Source organism: Gracilinanus agilis, chromosome 4 (assembly GCF_016433145.1).
Source record: "Gracilinanus agilis isolate LMUSP501 chromosome 4, AgileGrace, whole genome shotgun sequence".
NCBI lineage: Eukaryota > Metazoa > Chordata > Mammalia > Didelphimorphia > Didelphidae > Gracilinanus > Gracilinanus agilis.
Window position 1 is genome coordinate 456,680,079 of NC_058133.1, and position 22,051 is coordinate 456,702,129.

The 22,051-nt window shown below is 35.4% G+C and overlaps 1 protein-coding gene across 1 annotated transcript in view; it reads left to right on the plus strand.

Moving 5' to 3' along the window:
• Positions 1-22,051, plus strand: part of NTNG1 (netrin G1) — a 392,606-nt gene that overhangs the window by 355,441 nt on the left and 15,114 nt on the right. Inside the window, exons 4-5 of the mRNA XM_044675501.1 lie at positions 1,826-1,834; positions 12,236-12,249. Of these exons, the coding sequence (XP_044531436.1) occupies positions 1,826-1,834; positions 12,236-12,249 (23 nt within the window). The remainder of the gene's footprint in view (positions 1-1,825; positions 1,835-12,235; positions 12,250-22,051) is intronic.

The following is a 22,051-nucleotide window of genomic DNA, read 5'->3' on the forward strand; positions in this document are numbered from 1 at the left end:
CTCAAGCTGCTTTAGTGACACTTAGACATTTCTTCCTCTGTGTAGGAATAAATGCTTCCACTTGCATTTGCAAGCTTCTGCTTGGGTCAGAGATGGAGTCAGAGAGTACAGGAGGACTTGAATTTCTATCCTCTTCAAAGACCAGGAATGTATTTTCAGAAAATGCATTCTCTTTCCTAGAAAGCACAAGAATGGAGGTTTTCAGGGGATGAACCAGAGGGAGGGGCTCGGTTTTATCTAGGTTTGAGTATTTTCCAGGGCTTTTCCCTTTAGCCAGAAGAGGTAATCAATAAACAGAATTTCACCAACGTACAAAGAAGATGCCATCACAACAGATGTAGCACCTAAGCGTATGTGGTGGACAAAGAATATCCTCAAGAAAATAAATAATATCTCCATTTATTGGGGTATATATTGTAAGTATATATGTGTGTGTGTGCACGTATGTACAATGTTTACAGAGATGTATACTTTATATACGTGCAAAAGCAATTTTGTATTTTTTGTGATTTGCATATAGATCCAGAATTTAAAAACAAATGGAATTGAAGATCAAATGCCAAAACATAATAGTCATCCTTTCTGATCATCTGCAAAAAATATTTAACAATTTTCCCATTAAGGTCATTTGTACCTGCTGTTGTCTATCAATTAGATGCAGGGCCTACCACCATCCCATGAGTGCTCAATTCTAATGCTGATCTTTTCAGCATGTATTGGCCACATGGCTGAAAGATTACTGGTGATATTGTCAGCAATTAATGAATCCCCAAATAATTCCACAACTCACTGAGCTTTATGATCTGTGTTTTTTCTTCACTCAGTATGATGACCATTCAATTAAGTTTGATTTATCTCATGCTTGCTGAGCTCTTATAAACAGGAAAGTCCTATCAAAACATACATTTGTTGTAACTGATGATCTAATTAATAGTTTGTATTGGTTTTCTAGTGTTAAAGCTAATCACTACCTTCTAACCCATATTATCTGATCCTTAGTCCTGTAAGCATAATTTCACTAATTATGCTAAACAGTATGTTATAAAGTATATAATTAGACTTGGGAAGGATTGGCCTGATGTGCAAATAGCTTTGTGTGGGTGATTATCACCTCTGAAACCTGCTGGTGGCAGATGAGTCAGAGTTTAGAGATTGCATTTTAAACTCCAGTAGATGTTCTATCAAGAGAAAATCAACATTTTTTTTCCAAAATAAAAATTGACCATTTAAAATAAATAGAATTCATTCTTTGAATAGCAAGCCAAATGGGACACAAATAAAGCACTTTGGACAAGTCTGGCAGTGCACTATTTTCTTAAATTATTTTGAAATAGAAAAAGACCAGCATGATGTTATTTAGCCTCAGGAAACAAAAATAATGATGATAGTGGCTGGGGGAATGTTTTTTTTTTTTTTGTGTGCCTCTCCCCAACCTGAGATCTGCAAATCTCCCATGTTGTTTGGAGCAGTAATTCACCTAAAATACATATCTCTTTTCTTGAGTTTTTCCTGAAACTAACATCACCTGCATCATAAAATTAACAATCTCCCTAAATAATTTAATTGTCACTAATATTAAATAAAAGAAGTCTAACCAGCAGGTATTCATCAGCCTGTCAGGAAAGCCCAGAGTTGTTCTTTTTTTTTTTTTTTTGAAAACATTTGATGCTGGCTCTAGACCTTGTAAATTTTGTCTTTCAAATAGCCTCTAAATATTTTTCCTCTCTCCTAGTTTCTCATCTAAACCTTGATCGTGAGTAAAATAACAAGGTTAATCATCTTCCTGCCCAAGGGTTATTAGTAATCATGCTCATGTCATACAGAGAGCTGCAGGGTTTGTTTTGTCTTCCATTGCCTTAATGCTTCTCAATCCTCCAAATAAAAGTTTAATTTGAATTGCCCTTTAACTAATTAGATTTTTTTTATAATGTTAAAAAGAGAAGAAATAAAATCACTAAGCTAGTGTAGTGTGATGTCAGATGTGGAGGTTATGAGATTCATTTTTAAACTCTGTTGACCAACGATCTAGAAGAGAGGCTGTATCCCAAGTGAGATTCCTTTGGACCATGTCTTATCATGTGCTTAGTAGGCAACATCACAAATCCATTTCATATTTGTGTAACTAGCATTTCACATTCACAAAGCCTTTGTGGTTGTCCTAAAATTGAATGATTTCTGGGGTTTAGCCGATGCTATGTCGCCCCAAAACTTTTCTGCATGAGCTGACAGGACAACATAGGTGTTCACACCAAATATGAATCTTAAAAAATAGCTTCAACTAAATTTTTTAAAAAGATTTTTTCTACATATGATCTGCCAATCATTGTCCTTTGAGCCAAGAATCTTTCTTGCTGGATAACCTTTTGGAAACTAAGACAGAAATTAAAGCGAAATTTTTAAGTGTGAGCTAATATCTGGGCATTTGTTAGCTATTTTCTGCCAGAATGCAAGTTATATCCAATTACTCCTTTGAAAGGTTTTCTTCGGTGATCCCTGACAGACCATTTTTAGGAAGTGTGAATCTCTAAGAAAGACTCCTCAAGAATTCTAATACTAATTTAGGTTGTTGTTCAGTTATGCCTGACTCTTCATGACCCCATGGTCATTTTTTTTTTTTTTGCCTATGGGATTTTCTCTACAAAGACACTGGAGTGGTTTGCCATTTCTTTCTCCAGTGGATTAAGGGCAATAGAGGTTAAGTGACTTGCTCAGGGTCACACAGCCAGTAAGTGCCTGAGGCTGGGTTTGAACCCAAATCTTCTTCTTGACTCTGTGCCCAGTGAGCTGTTTAAGCATATACTGGACTGTGAGGATGAACTTGGAGGGCTAATAGAAAACTGTCATCCTAGTTCTACATTAAAACAGAGATAACCCTTTGGTGCGCTCTCTCTCTCTCTCTCTCTCTCTCTCTGTCTCTCTCTAGAGAGAGACAGAGAGAGAGAGAGAGAGAGAGAGAAAGAGAGAGAGGGAGGTTCATATGTCACCTTTTTTTAACTTGGCTATTTGGTATTTCTCTACTTGGTGCTGCTTGGCATGGCAAGATGAATTTTGATGACCCCAAACACCTTCAAAGAAATGATGGGAGAGAAGTTATGCAGAATTATTTCAGGCTTCCCAAAAAGTTAATAGAGGAAGTTCTGAGAGTTGGTTTCATATAGATCAATCTACCTGCATTTTAGGGATATACAGGCAAATTTCAGCAATCTTCTCAGTGGTTGAGTTCTAGTTCTTTGGATTTTAAGGAATGATCATAATGGCAATAATGAGAATCAATTAGCCAAAAAAAAATTATTGAGCAGCTATTTTGTGCTTTGCACCATGATATTCACTATAGAGATGATGGAAAAATAGCAAATCAAATTAATATCATATAAACCCTGTCTTTAAGGAGCTCTGCAGTCCCAGAGAGAAAAGAAGGAACACACAGAACATCTATCTACATCATGATGATGGTCAGAATAAAAGAATGGTTAAGGATGAGAGTTTTTAAATGAGATCTAGACTCAGAATCAGGAAGAAGACCTGGGTCTGAGACTTTTCCATCATATGAACTAATGTGATCCTGGAGTAGTCACTTAATATCACAGGACCTCATTAAACTCTCTAAACTGATAAAGCTGAGTAAATTACCAATAAACACTGGTAGAGAGAATTTCCTTATTATGAGTCCCCTATGCCAGGGAAACCAGACCTGGTCTCAAAAAAATCAAAGAGTATAATCAGAATTATAATAATAATAATAAACAATTAAATATATACATATATATATATATATATATATATATATGACTTTTAAGAATGTTGATCAATCATCAATTTTAAACACCTACTATGTGGCAGTCATTGTGCTACATGTTAAGAATACAGTTACAAAAGGGACATAGTCCCTTCCCTCAAATTAAATATGAGGTAAGTGGGTCATTTACTAGCATTGTTCCAATTTTGAAAGATGAAAAAACTTAGGCACAGATATGTTATGTAGCTATACTACCTTATCAAAGCCACAGAGTGAGTTATTCACAGAACAGGAACTATCGTTGAAATCTTATGACTCTAAATTCAAGTCTTTTGACATCACAAGGGCTCTCAGATATCAGGATATTGACAGGTGATTCTTGGAGGGACAACATAAATGCAAATTCTTTCCTTGATACCTCCAGTTTCAAAAGAAAACGCTTCATTGACTATTACTATTGATTGTAGGAAGAACCCAAGATGAAGTCTCCAAGGTATCAAGGCTTTCCTCCAGTGAAAATCATTGTGCCATGATTCCCTAGTTATTCCTGGATTCTCAGAAAGTCAGAAGAATACCTGAAGGGTCAGCTAGGTGGTGCAGTGGATTGAGAGTCAGACTGAGAGACAGAAGGTCCTAGGTTCAAATCTGACCTCAGATACTTCCTGGCTATATGACCTTGGGCAAATCATTTAATTCCTATTGCCTAACACTTATTGCTCTCCTACCTTGGAACCAATACTTAGTATTAATTCTAAGACAGAAAGTAAGGGTTTAAAAAATTAAAAAATAAAAAGAATACCCGAGTTTTCATAATTGTGCCTTTGCTTTACACTTTTCTCAGACTTCAGAAGCAGAAAGAACTGAAATCTTGAGACTTTAATGCTTATCTCTGCCCTCTGTCTTCTCCCCTTGGTGGCTTGAATTTCTGTCTTTTCAGTTTTCACACTATGGTGGGAGAATTCTAGATTCTGATTATAATTATTAAAGGCATTTGAGTTAATACCATAGGGAACACCATAGAAGGAATTTGATTCTATTCCTGTGCAGCGTAAAGTAGAGGGATGATGGCCAGTTGGACTATTTTCCTTCTGTATCCTCAAGAACTACACAAAAAGTCACTTGGATGATGTAGGCTATACATTTTGCCTCTCTTTTTCTTGGAATCTTATAGATATTTAGTGCATTCTAAGGTATGATAATAGACAACTGAATTTTCTAAAGCAGGTCTAACTCTGAACCTTTCCTGATAAAAGGCCTTTCACTTTCTACTTCGAGCTCATGTTTTAGTCTGATTTGCCATGGCTTCAGCACTAAGCAGTGAATTTCAGTAATTCTGAAATGGCTCTTTGCTACTTAAAGGGTAGAGAGCTTCTTTTTTTTCTGGCTAGAGGAAATCACTTTCATATGAAAAGCATTAGGCCAGGTGATTTTCTAATTCATGAAAATGCACCTCAGCTCTCTCAGCCTAACTCTTTGGCCCTTCAATATTGCTTCTGAAGTGGTCTCTTTTTTTAAGGCAAAAAATGGCAGAAAAGAATTCACTTGGTAAGCTGTTGAGGCTGTTGTGTCCAAGTGGCAAAACAATTAGAAAATCTGCTTAAATTGGCATGGTGCCTCATCAGATTCAAATGAATAATTTAAATCTTCCTACAATAGCCTACATATCAAGGATATTAGTTGATATTTTGTATTTTTGATCTGGACTTCCTACCAAGGTAAGATTATTTCTTGGATGAGGTTGATCATGTATCAGAATGGGAGATATGGAAGCACTAGTAATAATAGATTTGCCTGACACAATTATAGTTATTGAGCCCATTGTTTGCCCAGCTTTAAGTCAATGAGAGCTCTTCATCCACATTTTTTTAAAAAATATTTTCCAGTTGTTGAATTAAAAAAAAAGCTTTGAAATAGCTCAAATTGCTCAAAAATAGCAACTCCTGGCCTATTTGAAGCCCTCCCTCCAAAAAAAATCTTTTCTTTTCTCCAGAAGACATTTCATTCAGAAAATTTATAGAGGGGAAAGGCCTGATAGCACTTGGTGTGGCACTTTACTGTCCTCATCAATGATGCCTTATGTTATTTTAATTCACAGTAAAGTATGCAACAGTTGCTGTCATTTCCCCTTCAGACTAATTGGTTTTGAGTTCCAAATAAGGAAACACTCAGAATGAAGGACAGCAGAGATCAGTTTTGATGCTGTCAATGTAGTCAGGCTTTCTAAGAACAAATGATTTCCAAAAATAGCAATTCCTCAATGCCTGGCTAGCTAGGATCCTGCGGAAACCAGAAGCTGACCAGCGTTTGCACTGTTTGAATCACCTATCTTCCTAATTTGAGCTCTTGACGTATGATTTGAGAAAAACAAATACATTATATATTTCCCTATATGTAATATAGAGAGATTTATTATTCACAGAGCAAGTGCTACCTAATTATGAAGCTTCTCTGGATGCATTTGCATTTGCCATGTCTTGGTGTATAAGATCCTTCCATACTATGCAACTATTATTTAGATTCATGCAATTTTAGCTAGAGGGACCTCTGAGTTTCTTTTTGTTTGACACTACTGTTTTCCATAAAAAGAAATCTATGATACGTCCACCATCGTCCTGCTAGGAAGTCATAGGACTAAGACTAGTGCTCAGGTCCTCCAATTCCCACTAAACCAAATTTTAATTCTTTATACTGGTAGAGCAGTATATATCTCTTATCTCAGAGATAGAGATAGAAAGATAGATAAGTGGGTAGATAGATATATCAATGGATAGTCAGATAGACAAAGAGATAGAGATCTACAGATAATAAATCAATGTGCCTATACTGTTCTACTAGTAAAAAGTAGAACACACACATATAAATATATACATATATGTGTTTGTGTATGTATACACAAATATAATTATATATTGGTTTAGTCATTTCAGTAATGTCTGACTATTGATGATCCAATTTTCAGGTTTTCTTGGCAAAGATATTAAGGTGTTTTACCATTTCCTTCTCCAGTTTGTTTTATAGATAAGGAAAACAAAGGTTTAAAATAGTTAAATGACTTGCCCAAGGTCACACAGCTAGTAAGTGTGAGAAGCAAGATTTGAATTCAAGATGATGAGTCTTTTTGATTTTAAGCCTAGCACTCTATTTACTACTATTCCATCTAGCAACCCATATATGTATATGTATGTGTGTGTATATACTTATAAAAGGAATAAAATACTATATGTACCCATATTGATGTGTTATATAGTATTCTAATCTTAATGTTATTAATCATTTTGGAGAGAATGAATTATTAGAATCTCATAAAATCATAGTTTTAGAGATGGAAGTGTCCTCAGAAACCAGCTGATTTAATCCCCTTTTTTTATATATGAAATTGATGCCTAAAGATGTTAGAGAGAGAGAGACAGAGAGACAGAGAGACAGAGAGACAGAGACAGAGAGAAAGATTCACCTACTATTGTCTCTCAATGGTATCCCCTCTCACTGATTAAAATAATTTCTTCTATCCATTGGGATAATAAAGATATAAGAAATAAATCTTCTGACACTCACATAAGGCCCAAATCCATTATTTTTTTAAAACCCTTACCTTCTGTCTTGGAGCCAATTCTGTGTATTGGTTCCAAGGCAGAAGAGTGGGGATTAAGTGACTTGCCAAAGGTCACACAGCTGGGAAGTATCTGAGGCCAAATTTGAACCTAGGACCTCCTGTCTCTAGGTCTGGCTCTCAATCCACTGAGCTAGCCAGCTGCCCCAACCTCCCAAACCCATTATAACAAAACTCAAAAGATCTATTGAATACTTTTTTTCTTGAAAAATTGCCACAATGAATGTTGTTCGATGATTGGACCATTGACTAGTATTTCTTAGAATCTTTTGGTTATTAAAATTTTTTAATCATAATGAGATTCATTTACAACTGAATTTAAAAATCTATGATTTTATGAAGCAGTAATTAAGTAAAAAATACTTCCCTAATAGCCTCCTAGCCTCCAAAATATCCTGGAATTATGGAATTTAAAAGACCTATAGAGTCCAACCTCCTAATTTTATAGATGAGGAAACTGAGGCCCATAGAGATCATATGATTTACCACAGATTACATAGTTAATTGGGACTAAAATCGAAGTTTTCTAATCTCTATTCAGTTTATCTTACCCAGGGCACCATTCTGCACCTTAGGAAGGCAAGTATTTGCTTCATTTTAATTTACTTTTAAAAATAATTAATATTAAAAATAATAAAATATAGGCAGGAGATAAAATATGAAACAACCAATAATATTCAAATATTGACATAAGAAGTTTATTTGCAATTTTTCTTACTCCTCTTTTATGACATCATGTTTAAGGCATAATGTCCTAAAAGTCCTAATAAGGGTACACTGTGAAAAATGGTATCATCTAACTAACTGACTTAGTACCAAGACAGGTTTGTTGGGCTTTTAAGAGATTTGCTGGTCCAAATAAAATTAGGCATAGCCTTGCAATGGGAAAAAAAGTTTCATTGCTGATCAGCTTGTTTTCTAATGTGGCAACAAAGCTAAGAGAGTACTTACACAACCATGGGGATGGTCAAAAACACCCACATGTGTATACATATACATATACAACTTGAAAAGCTATAATTTGAAAAAGTCATTTTCTAAAGTTTTAACTTAAATTTCTGCCCTTGTAAAATCATTTGCTAGCAAATTAGTCATTATGGGGATCAAACCTCCTCTGCTTGGCCCTAAAATTTAGGGTAGAAGTTTCAGAGAAGCAGATTATGACTCAACCTAAGTATATGAGCTGATCTATCTAAAAATGGAGTCACTGGCGGGAGCAAGTTTCCTGTCATTGGAGTTTGTGAGGCGGAGGTTGAATGACTACTTGGTCCCTTGTCTTAGACAACTTTATGTATTGGGTAAAGGCCTCAAAGGAACTTCCAATTCAGGAATTTTGTATCAAAAAGTAAGGTGATCTATCCAGCCTTCATTAATGACCAAATATTTTAAGAGTCTAAAAATTAATTCGCTCTCTAGCATTTTGTAACATAATAATTAACTTTTAAATATCAATGAACATAAAATAAATAAAATAAAATACAAACAAATATAAATAGAATGACATAAAAATATAAAGATTTTCCTTGGATAATGCTCAATCAGGTAGTTGTTTAATTGAAGAATGTCTCAATTAATGAACTGATTTGCTTTAAGGGTAGAATAATTTTTTTTCTGAATCATTTCTGAGAAGAAACTTTGGAAGGAGACCTTGTATAACTGTCAGTTGACCAAGACTCTTTCTCATTAGCTGCAAGTGTTGTTCCAACTTAAATATGCTGAGTTCTACTACAGAAATGTACTTCTTAGAATATTTTAAGATAAATAGAAGAAAGAATTCCTGTCATGCACACACACACACACACACACACACACACACACACACGCACACACTTCAAGATTAATGTTGTCTAGTTCTCAACTAAAATACAAATATATACTTTATTCAAAGCTGTTACATATTATCTGTTATAAAGTATACTTATTTCAATTAGAGTCATGCCCAGGTTTTCAAAGTATTTTTCAGAAAATAGTTTTTCGACTGATCTCCCTGCCTTAAGACTTTTCCCATTCTGATCCATCATCTATCTTAGCTACCAGAGTGATTTTTTCTTAAAGAGTTGACCTGACAATTCAGTCCCCCTTGCTCATGGCTCTCAGTTATTTCCATGATTAAATATCAAAAATCCTCTGGTGACTAAAACTCCTCACAACCTGGTCTTTTTCCAGCCTTCCTAGACTTTATATCTGTCTACATATTCCAATCCAGGTATACTAGTCCAATTGTGCTTCCATCTCCCATCTCCATGCCTTTGCACTGTCCGTCTCCCATGCCTGGAAAGCTCTGCCCCCACCCCACTAACTCTTAGTTTCACTAGTTTCCTTTAAGCCAACTCAGCCCAAATCCCATTTTTGAGGGGCAGGAGATTCCTAGTTCCTGCAGGTGTTACTGCCCCCCTTTTCATATTACCTTTATCTATTCTCTATTTATCTTGTGTCACCAATTTATTACATGTTTTTCCCCATTAAAATATATATTATTTAAGAGCAGGGACCTTTTTTTGCCTTTATTCATTTACTCAGTGCTTAGCATGAGACCTATAGCAGTTACTTTAAAAATGCTTGTCAACTGACCCAAAACACCCTTGTGAAAATGAACATTTCTGTGGATCACATAGGCATTTTGTTTCTTCCGTGGCCAAGGTCCATTTGGGAACTAGAGAAAGGGGGGCAATCTGAACTTTTTTGAATCTTCAGTTTTGAGCAAGCCAAAGATGATACACTCAATTTTTCTTTCTTCATCCGATTTTGGCAGGAGATAAATGACAGTCTTTATTAGTATTACAACACTGATAGGTCAACTGAGTTTTAATACTTCTGAAATTATAAAGGTATGTCACAAGTCAAAGGAAAACCCTGTGACATGTTAGACAGCTTTCCTTCTATATTATCCTGACAGAAGAAAGAATATATCGCTATCTTTTCTGTATTAACAATAAGTTTTAATGAGGACACAAAAATAATGATATTGATGGCTAGTGTTTCTGACAGTTAGGGTTTGCAAACACCTTTCACGTGGTCTCATTTGATCCTCAAAACAAGCTTATAAGGTAGATGCCATTACAGTCAAGACTACATTAATGAGGAAAATGAACTCTCTGAAGTGGTCACATTATTCAAATTCTCAATGCATATTTCCAGTGGGCTGAAATTATTTACTATGTTTTACACAACTCTAAGGTCCAATATTGTGAGTCTGAATACACTCTACAGATGAGGAGGAAATTGAGGCTGAAGATTTAGTGACTTGTCCAGGGTCACACAGTCAAAACTGTGAGGAAATGTTTAAATTCAGGTCTTTCTAATTCCAAATCAAGCATTCTGTGCATCGTGGCACCGATCTGTCATATACTCCCTGATGGGCACTGCATTCAGCATTATTTGTGTATGACAATGGGTAATGCTTGTTCCCTACATTCAAGGATCTTCCCATCTAGGAGGAGAATTGATCCCTATCAGTATCATAGATTAGCTCACTCACAATATAAAGTCACATATGATGTTTTAGGTACTAAATCCTTCATGTCTTTATGGCCCTTTACAGGTAGAGCAGCTGGGTGGTGCAGTGACTAGAGTATCAGACTTAGAGTCAAGAAGACTCATTTTCTTGAGTTCAAATCTGATCTCAGACACTTAATAGCTCCATGACCCTAGGCAAGCCACTTAACCCTGTTTGCCTCAGTTTCCTCATCTTTAAAATGAATTGGAGTAGGAAACGGCAAACCACTCCAGTATCTTTGCCATGAAAACCCCAAATGGAATTTGGAAGAGTCTGAAAACTGAAAAAAAAAACTGAACTGAAAAATGACTGAACAACAACCGTTAGAGAGTACTTTCAACCTGTTATATAATTTTTTCTTCTAATAGTAATAGTTCCTATGCCTTTAGTGCTTTAAGATTTACAAAAGGCTTTTCTTAAAGGAGTTCTATGAGGTAAGTCATGCAAAGATGTTTTTACTCCCCAGTTTATAGCTAAGGAAATTGAGGCTCAGAGAAGAGTCTTTCATATAACAAATGTTAAAACTTGTCCAGTTTGTATAATGAGAAAAGTAATGGACCCAAGTCTAGGACCCAAGCTTTGATCCACCAGTACAGTGCATTTTCTACCCTACTTCACTGTTGCTTGAGCCTCAGTGCTATTGAAATGGAAAATGATATTGATGTGAGCTCAGAAGGCTTCATAAAGGGAAGCTGGACTTGAACTGGGCCTAGAAGGAATATAACAATCATTAACTTGTGTCTATAACATTTCACAATTTATCCAATGCTTTCCTCACAACAACCCTTAGATGTAGATGATGCAATCATCATTACGCCCTGTTTCATGGGTGAGAAAACTGAGATTCAGAGAGAGCTTAAGTGATCGCTTGATGGTCACCTAACTAGGAAGAATCATGGCCATATTTGAAAGCAGAATGCGTGATTCCAAGTGCAAGATGACTTCAACTCCAATGAAATAGTCATGGCTTCTCCATCCCAGCAAAATGGATTTCTAACTCTAATTTCAAATATGTGTCCCTTTCTTTCCCAATACTTTCTCTACATTGACAGAGCATCTAATTTTTGAACATTGGCAGATCTAAGAGGGCCTGAGAAACAAAGCAACTTGTGGCTTTTAACCAATAAATTCTTTTAAATTGAGGTAAAAAAAAGTTTGATAAAAAGAAATGGTAATATTAGAATACTATTTGAAATGTATTAAAACAACCATTAGTTAAATAATATTTTTTTCTTTCAGAATATGTTTTTTTAAGTAGTCCCTAGATTCATGGTTTTTGAAAGATAATGACTCACACTTAAAATATATTCTAATGGTCTTCTGTAGAAAAGACTAATAATGCTTGTCCATATCTATAGATATGGGTTGCCTGGTGTGGAAGGTGCTAGTGAAGAAATGCTTACTTCAGTGTTATCATCTTGTTTCAGGCACCAGGTTTCCATAAGCAGTTGAATTCAAAAAGAACAATAAAACGTTTTCCAAATGGGCATAATCCAAACATGATAATCAATATATAGCCATGATAAGGAAGAGGCTATATATTGGATTTCCATTTGATGTTTTGGGAATCATCAATTGCTTGTTTTCTTTTCCTTCTTGTTGTTGTTATTGTTGTCATTGTTGTTTAGTGTGGACGTCATGTATGGTTTAAGTGAACCATGGACCAGTAAAGGAGCAGATGTTTGTGGTTTGTGTCTTTGTCCATACAATTTTCTGTTTAGACCCAACAGCAGTATTCTAGAAATGAAAATAACAAATCCTAATTTTTCCTGACATATGCAGATCCTCCCAAGTTTGATAGGATATGGCCGAATATTTCTTCCCTTGAGGTTTCTAATCCAAAGCAAGGTAGGAACCTGCAAAATTCTTCCCAATCTCAAAATCACTGAAATTCCTTTCATGAAATCCTATTTTATTTTTTTCCCTTGGAACTGAAAGCACACACACACACACACACACACTCGCCTACATGTGCACACAATCTAATATTAGAAAGAATCTGAGGCCAGATCTCTTAGTCTACTGCAATAAAGATTTGGGGCACAATGTCAATAAAAGGGAAAAAAAGCTATAATCAAAGCTATAAGCACATTAGTGTATTTGCATACAACATCTCCCCCAGGAAAAGTAATTATCTATGTAGTTAAACGGTCTGCACAGTATCATGAGCATTTTAAGTTGAAAACATGATAAGGACCTGATGCTCCCATTGTTTTCTTCAAACCCATTTAAAATATTTCTTGTTTGCTTTTATTTTTCTTAAGAGAACTAAAATTTATAAAACTTTGTTTGCAGAATGGAAGAGAATGTGAAGAAAATAGCTTTGTGAAGCTTATCTAACCCTAAAGCCCCTAATTCCATTTACTGATATTTTATGTAGACTGTATTATTGGAATTTGGATCTATTTTTTCCCCTTTGAACTAGACCTGAGTTAGCATATGACCATCTGTCTTTGATAATTTATGTTAACATTCCCATTGGTACCAATGGCAACCTGTCTTCTGTCCTCAGTGCAATTTTTCTGTTTCCTCAATTCCAACAACTCAGACAATATTATTGACAGCCACAGGATGAAATATAACCACAGTTTAAAACCCAGTAATAAATAGACAAGATATATTGGCATTTTGGTCTTGTTTTAACTTTTAAGCTCTAATATCTGTAACCAAATATAAACGAAAACTTTTTTTATGACATTATTTCCCTTTTCTCCTCTTCCCCATCTTCTCTTCATGCAGACAAATAAATAAACACATATCTTTTGCCTTCAGCTTGCCCTGGTTCTTATATACAGGATGTTCCTTTTAAACTCTAATGAATACAGATGGAGAAGGAAATGGGCAAAAGGAGGAACCAGGAAATGGTTGCTCAGCAAAACAAAATATATTAGCAATTTGTGGAAGAATTCAATTGGAAGGGCCACATTTTCAGTCCTTGATGAGTGATGAAACAGAGACTGTCCTAGATACATACATTACTAACAAATAGAATTATCTTAATCATCTGCTCCAAATGAATTTTCTCCAAGTTTCCACATGCTCACGTGTAAGAAGAAATACAGATCAAGCTCTGTCCCTTTTAGTATAATTCTTTAAAGATTAGTAGACAGGTTTAGCCGTGTTATTTCTCAGCAAACTAAATGGAAACATTTCAATGCAGTGCCATCCTATATTTTACACTCGATTTTATAGTTCAATAAATTATATAACAGAAAGATCTAAAATGTACCAAACCTTCTAAAGTTCAGTTCCAATTGTCCAAGATTACCTTTTGTTCAAAAATCCCAAAAAACCTATTTAAATGATCCTGCTTCAATTTAGTGAGGGTCACGGTACAAAACCCTTCTTCAAGTAGTGTGGGGCAAGATTCCCTTGACTGCTATGATTGATTGCAAATGGATTTGTTTCAAAACTGACCATTTGAGATACAAGTTGTTGGACTAAAGATTTTAGTTTAGGACAATCACATCTCAGCCTGGTCGTGCTTTGTCTTGTCATCTTAATGTGGCCTTTGCTTCTTGTGCCAACTGTCCTTCATGAAAAGCTGGTTAACAAATGGCAACCAGAACAAATGAGAAAAAATAAGTCACCAAGTTTATGTCTGACAGTCACAGGAACTTCTTGACCTCAAAGGACAGACTTGAACAGTTAATAACTAGACTTCTCTGAGATCCATCAGGCTGGGATTTACCCAATTGACTTGGTGATTTTTACTAAGTTGGTTCAATTCCATTCATTTCAACATTAAAGATGCTATCTAATAACTCTGTAGCTGGTCAATTCAATCAGAGGTGATCAAAATGGTTGTATGTGTATCAACTTTTATTTTTCCAATTTAAATTATCTGATGAATCGAAGTAAAAGAAATAATGCAAACAAATAAAAATCCTTCTACTAAGAGGATTTAGGCTTACTAAGGAGCCGAAATCATCTGTATTATATGTCTAAAATATCCTGTTTTCTTTTAACCCATAATGGTATGATTTTAATAATACCTATCATTTTTGACAATCTTCATTACTGACAATGTTTTACAGTTTTCAGCCACGTAGCACCCATCTTTTTAAAAGAAAGAAAACCAAACAATGAACAAAAAGTAAGCACATGAGCCAAAATGAACAAAAAGAATCCCAAAACAACAGTTACAAATAGTATACTCATGCAGAGTTTCTTTTCAGGTGGACTGAATTTTAAAATTTCATTGCCAAATGATTACGTTTTTGAAAGTTGCTCTTTTGTTCCTATGTGGTACCTTTCTAATTTGCTGTTCATTCTTTTAAACTATCCAGTTGCTCCCAAATTAGCTTTGTCAACAGTTTCTTCTGTTCAAGTTGCAAACCACAAGAGAGGTAGGAATTCTTGGATTCATACAGTGATTTCATGGTGTTATGTGTTGTGAAACATTGCACTGTATGAATCTAGAATATCTGTGAAGTGTTCCCATCAGCTTCTTGGTGAGGCATGCGGATGATACCAATAGATGCATCTAGTAGCACTGAGAATGTCAACCATACATCCCCCCTCCCCCCCAAAAAAAAGATGTTTCACACTTAAATTTGCTTGCAATTAAAACAATGCTGCCACATTTGTTTTCTGTGGGATTGATGTGTGAATAAGAATATAACAGTTTAGATTCCTGTTTTGAAAATGAATGTTTGAGTTTTAATGTGGTTACTCATTTATGTGGTAAATAAGGAAACCCACTTCTGTGAGTTTCATATATTCTTTTTTCTCCTATTAGGAAAGAAAAGTAGGTGCAATTCCTTTTGTCCATATTATTCAGGGATAAAGTATCTCCCGATGAAATATTGGATATAATCCCATTATACTGAATTTATACTTCTGATCATTTTAGCCTTTGGGGCACTTCAATGAAAGGAATGTTTCAGATTCTATAATTGCATTATTTCCTGAAAATATTAAAGTTCTGTTGCCTTCCTTAAATGAGAGACAGCAATTTCTCATCTGAGACTCAAGCTCAGCTTACATCTGTCACTCAAAGGCTGAAGATTCTTGAGGAAACATTCTCCTTTGTGTCACCATTTCCCTTTAAATGTGTTGTACATGACGGGTGCGTTTTGTTTCTCATACTTAATTGTTGGGCATGTGTCATCTTTCATGCAATACCAATTACAGAGAAATAAGTTTCTTTCTCAAAATTCTGATCTTAGTTTGACCTAATCAGTGAAAATGATCAAAACAAGCCTGACTATTCCTCGTGAAATTTAATCAAGTTGCTTCCAAGGATCCAGTCCCAGCAGGATTTGTCCCTTTGTGTTTTGTAGAGAAACATTAGTAAAGAAATATCGAGGGGAAGGAATGAAGCCAAGATTGTCTAAAATATGTCTCTTGACTTTTGTCAGAATGTGATTTTAAATATCAAAAAGGGTCAAAGGGTTACTTCTGAAGGAAATCTAAATGGGTTCAAAATTTCAAGAGAAAGTAACTCTTTACTAATGGGATAAATGTACATTGATGACATACATATACACACATATGAATATATGTATGTATGTGTACTGGTGAGATGTTGGTGTTATATGATAAACATAGGGTCTTACAAAGTATCATCAAGGCACTGAAAATCAAGCAGAAATTATTTTCCTCATCATTTCAAGAAATATTAACCAAAATAAAAACTAGACATATGAAAGCAACTTTAAAAAAGTTGCCTCTTCCAAGTCATATCAGGAAAGATAGTTTATTTTAATGGCATTTGCCAGAGATGCCTTAACCGGAATTTTGACCTTCTGTCATTTAATCAGTGGCTTCTTGAGAAAACAGAACCGAGGAAGCCCTGACTTTCCATCAAAGAAAGGAAGCCTTTATCCAATGAATAAAAAGACAGACAATTTTTTTTTGCTATAGAAAGATACCTTTAAATTATTTTATAATTTGCATCTTTGGGATCAAGTCACTGAGTCAACAGCAAAAGAGCTTCCAGATTTTTATACCAGAAGTAAATGTTTGTGCAAACAAAACAATAGATATCCAGTATTTCTCTCTGAGAGATATAGAGAGATATAGACACACACACCGACAGACAGAGACAGAGAGAAATAGAGAGACAGAACAAGAGTAGCTACCTATAGACTTTCTGACAAACCTTTTACTGTGATTGATTAAAATGGAGCTTTTGGTTTCAGGAATGGACTTTTTTCCCCTAGATCTTAATTGGATTATGGAAGGAATGATTTCTAAATCACTAAAAAAATATTCTAGGTATGATCCTAAAGTACTAAGAGAGATTCCACTGGACACAATCCACAATGAGTTTTATGCTGGTAAATGTTTTATAACTAGCTCTCCAAGGGGGGAGGGGGAACTATGTGGAACACATTTTTAAAAATTTCATCTGAATTAATATTTTCCATGTCTTTCTTAAGTCTAGACAATCAACAAAAATGTAAAATGAGCCCTAAATTTTAACATTTGCCTATTTTCTTTACAATGAAAATTTAATAGTTGATTCACTTGAGTCATTATGAACTGGATCCAGAATACCTTTGGTCTCTACCTTCTTACTTATTTCTCCTTTGGTTTAAGCCTGGGGTTTTAGAATATTCCTTTTATTTAGTCTAGACTATATATTTATATCTATATATATATTCCTGCTATTTCCATCTCCATTTCCATGAGATAATGATTTGTGGTGCTCTCTAGCTTTTCCAGCATCTTTGAAATATGAATTTAAGCCAGAACATGGCTTTTAGAGGAGGGAGAACAAACATATTTTTTCTTAAAACTGAACTTCTGAGAAGAGAAAATATAAACCCTCACCATACTTTAAAATCCCTAGCTAGGTCCAAATTAGTGCAAATAACAAATCTCAAAAAGTGATTGCATGAATTCAAATTCACACTATTTGAAACTATAATTATGTAAAAAATAGTAATTGATTTGAGCCTAATGAAAATATGAAGTCAGAATTCAAATAATGTGACCACTTCAATGTATTCATCATTTGCAATTCAGGACCTAGTAATATTCTTTCTCTCAATCAAAACAATCAGGTGAGTGAACTCTAGCCTTTCCTCATTTAGCCAAAAACGGACATTGTTTATTTTTAATACAAGATATGCCACTGCATATGGCACACATCCTATCATCCAAACCCCAAAGAGAAAACCCACCCCACCAAAACAAAAGGAGATCTAAAACAGCAACTCAGACTTTCCCCTCCCTTTTAAAATTCTTTTTCTTACTCTCTTTTTCTCTTTCCATTTCTTTGACCTCATTCTGAATCATTTCCAAACACTATTCATTTCTAATCATCTCCACTAAATCCACATTTCTAACTTTTCATCTGAAAAAATACTCTGTCGGCTGTGGTATTTTTTTCTCTCCTCTGATTCCCTAAGTCCACCTGACTTGCATGCCAGAAAATATATTCTATATTTATGTTATTTATCTTTGTATTCACATTTTCTACCTCTCCCAATTAATTGAAAGCATGAAGCAGGCAGGAGCTATATATCTCCCCTTGTGCCTGGCACAGGGCTTGAACATAGCAGGAACTCAAAAAGTGCTTATTGCTTTTGGTGATGATTATAATGAGGATGATGGTCATGAGCATGAAAGCACACTTGCTACCCTTCCTAACCACTTAGATACATTTCAGTACTTCTCTGACTATTTTCACACTACATTTAAATAACCTGTGAAAAAGTCACAAATTCAGTCCAATAGGTGATTTGCCTGGAAAGAATTATTTCTTTAAGTCCAAAGTTTTAACAAATTCAGTCTTTCTTTGTACATTCATTCTAGATGGGTTGGAAATAAAGAACAAAACTCAATGGAAAATTTAGGGGACATTTATGCCCTTTGAGAGGTCCTCCTCTGCCTCAGGTCTTAGAGCAGCCTGGGAGTCATTATTATGAATATCAATTATCATCCCCTCAGGGTCTTGCTCAGTGTATCCTAACAGGGTAACTAATTAATTTAATAAACTAATATGTGCTATGTAAATGAGGACTGTAAATGTTTGTCCTAGTTATATTAGAGTATATTGATAACTTTCCTTAAATCTAAAAGGAGGGGGTTGACCTAGATAGATGGAAGACTAATCTCTTTCAGATGATGCTTTATTTTAAGTTCCCTATTTTTTAAAAAAATGATACCTAGTGCTATGCAGTTACTGCTTGCCTTTTACCTTTTTCAGAACATTTCTACATCTCTTCTCTCATCCTCTCTTCACAACTGGGAGATGTACCGTAGGTCGTTTTGGGAACCAAAGGGGCTATATGTGTTGTTCAAATTCTATCAGATCGATGCTAGCATTAGTTCCCATCTTAGATTACAAGACATTTTAAACCTCAAAGGTCTTTTCAGAGTTCTTCCTCCATGCAAAGTTTTGATTAGGATTGAAATCTCCTGAGGTAATTCAACTCCTTCTTTCAAGATTCACCAGTCAGTATTCTACCAAGATAAGGTAGTTCTTTGCAGATAATATCATCATGAAAATGGAGCCTCCAAGATGCAACAATTCAATACAAAACATATTATATACTAGGTGGTAATCTTGTTTACGAGCTGTCCCTGCAGATTCATAGCAAGGAACAGAGAGGATTGAGGGAACAGAAGATTCTTATTGTTATAGGTTTTGCTGAATGAAAACTTTGGCCCCTCCCGATGAATATTGATAGCTCACCATTAAAAAACAAATAATTCAGTGTTCCCAATGGCAATTCTGGCCACTGGAAAGACCCTTAAAGAGTGATACAAAGATCTACAAAGGAGAAGTACTTTAAAGGAAACTCTCAACCTTAGTTTCATGATATTGGGGACAAATGGGCTCAATCTAGAGTGATGAACAGAACAACCATACTCATCAATGTGGATCCACTTCCAGTCTGGGTTTGAGTTCCCAGTCAAGGAAAATCAGCAGGACAAAGAAGTTTAAGCTCCTCTATTACCCCAACAGAAGTTCTAAACTTCTCTAGGGGACTTCTTATGCAATTAATTCTGTCAATACCATCCTCTAGGTTAATTTATTTCCCCCCCACAGGTCCTCATTCCCTGATAGTGGCTGAATTCCTCTGGTTAGACTTTTCTAGAAGTGTATTTGTCTCATCTTCTTACACTATAGAGATTTCAATTTTTTATTTAATTAAATTCAACTAAAAATTGATTATGGCCCAAAACATTATTCAAGGAGGTGTCACAGCATTCTTTTTTTTTTTTTTTTTAGGATTCAGGGAGTGGGCAAGCTAATAACTCTGGTCAGGTATAATGTGACTGTAGTAATACTGGTTTTGTTAACTCGGGGACATTTTACACCATGGTTTGTATTTCTAGTACTATTTTCTGTAAAATTAAACATATCAGAAATGTCTATTTGTTGAAATTACCTCCAAGATACATGGGTACTCACCTCTCTATTCCAACCCTCTGCCCAATAAATTGATCTTAAATATAATCCTGTAGTCAGTTTGTCCTGTGTGAACATCCTCTTTGGTCTATATCTTCTCCAAGCAACAAGTGTTCCCATGATACCCCTGCACCCAATGATCACCTACCCATCATATTCTCTCCACCACCCCACTCCCATCAAAAAAACCATTTGCCTTAAATTTCATTCCTTTAGGACTCTGATCCCTTCTTTCTAAGGTGATAGCTAATTCTCTTAATAATATGCAAGACATAATTTAATATATACATATAACTTTTTGTCAAATGATACCTTTTCTAGTATGGGGAAGGGTGAGAGAGAGGGAGATACCTGGGAACTTTAATGTAATTAATTTAGAAACTAACCCAAGGTATATTAATAAGAATCAATGTTGTTAGGTGGAGATTATTGTCTGTATTCTCCCTTCTGCAGCATGGTATAGTGGAAAGAGCATTGGATTTGGAGTCAATATGGATTCAGATCTTAATTTTCCTACTCAAGTGATATTTGGCAAGTCATTTAACTTCTCTGGGCCTCAATTTCTTTTTCTATTAAATAAAGAGGTTGGACTAAATGATCTGTAATGTCCCTTCCAGATCTAAGGATACGATCATGTAAAGGTATGCACTTTAAATAGCCAACTAAATATATCGTCTTGTCTTTGGTGTCTAACCTGAAGGACTGAATCTAAAAGTGGCCACTTGAGGCCTATAAGAAAGATGGAACTGTTGTTTTATTCTTTTAGTCACCTCAGTTGGTTAAGTACAGCACAAGGCTAGTGGGAAATAGATAATTTTGGCAGGCAGGGCTATTAGTAGTTGTCAGAGATACCTCTACATACACACACTCTGCCTACATGAAGGTATAGGCATCCCTCTATATCTCAGGAAAATGATAAAGAAACCTTTCTCCTCATATAAACTCTCCATCCACTCTTCATCATACACACCATTCTCTGTTTTCTTACAAAAATTACTTCTACCAGAAGAGATTTCTGCAAGTAGAACATATGTTGTCCTTGGTAGAGGACAATTAAATGATGACTTCTCATCAGTGGCAAGGAAGGGAGTCAATATTCTTTCCTCTTATCTTATGATCATACAATCTTCTGCCATTTTCTGTTGTCTCCCTACCTCATCTTACTTTAGAGTATGAGACTGTCAGTACCCCAGTGGAGCTCAGATCCTCTAAGAAGACAAAAGAACAGTGGTCTGGAGATGTAATGTCTGCCTACTCCTTTCCCTGACACGTTTAAACACCAAATTTGAAACTTGAAAGAGAAATGAATATTTAGTTGAAAAGTTATTTTCCCTTGAAGATTCCCTACCCTTTCCTGGTCTGTGTTTGTTGCAAACACACGAGACATTAGTCTCATTTAAAGAAGTCTTTCTCTAGAAACTGAAAATTTGCTGAAAGAAAGGAGAAATGTTAGGAGTTTAGATCCCAACTAAATTTGCACCCCCCACCTCCTTTTTGGGTAAAAGGTATTGAACTTGCTAAGAGAGTGGCAACATACTTAGGGTTCCAAAGATCACCAAATCCTCTCTCTCTCCTCTGTTCTATACCGAGAACATCAGAGGAAGGGGTAGTCAATTCATTATTGTAGCCTTAAGTGTGTAAAAAATAATGATAATAAATGGGCATTTGCATCATTGGAATTTGAACGCTTCCCAACTCCTAAAAGGTATACAACTGCAAATGCTTCCATTTCATCTACTGCTAAAGACTCTCTTCAGTCATGTTATGAATGTCTGACTATTCTATCCTGCTTGCAACAGTCGCTCCTCCCATGCCAATCCGAACATTTGTCCTCATGTG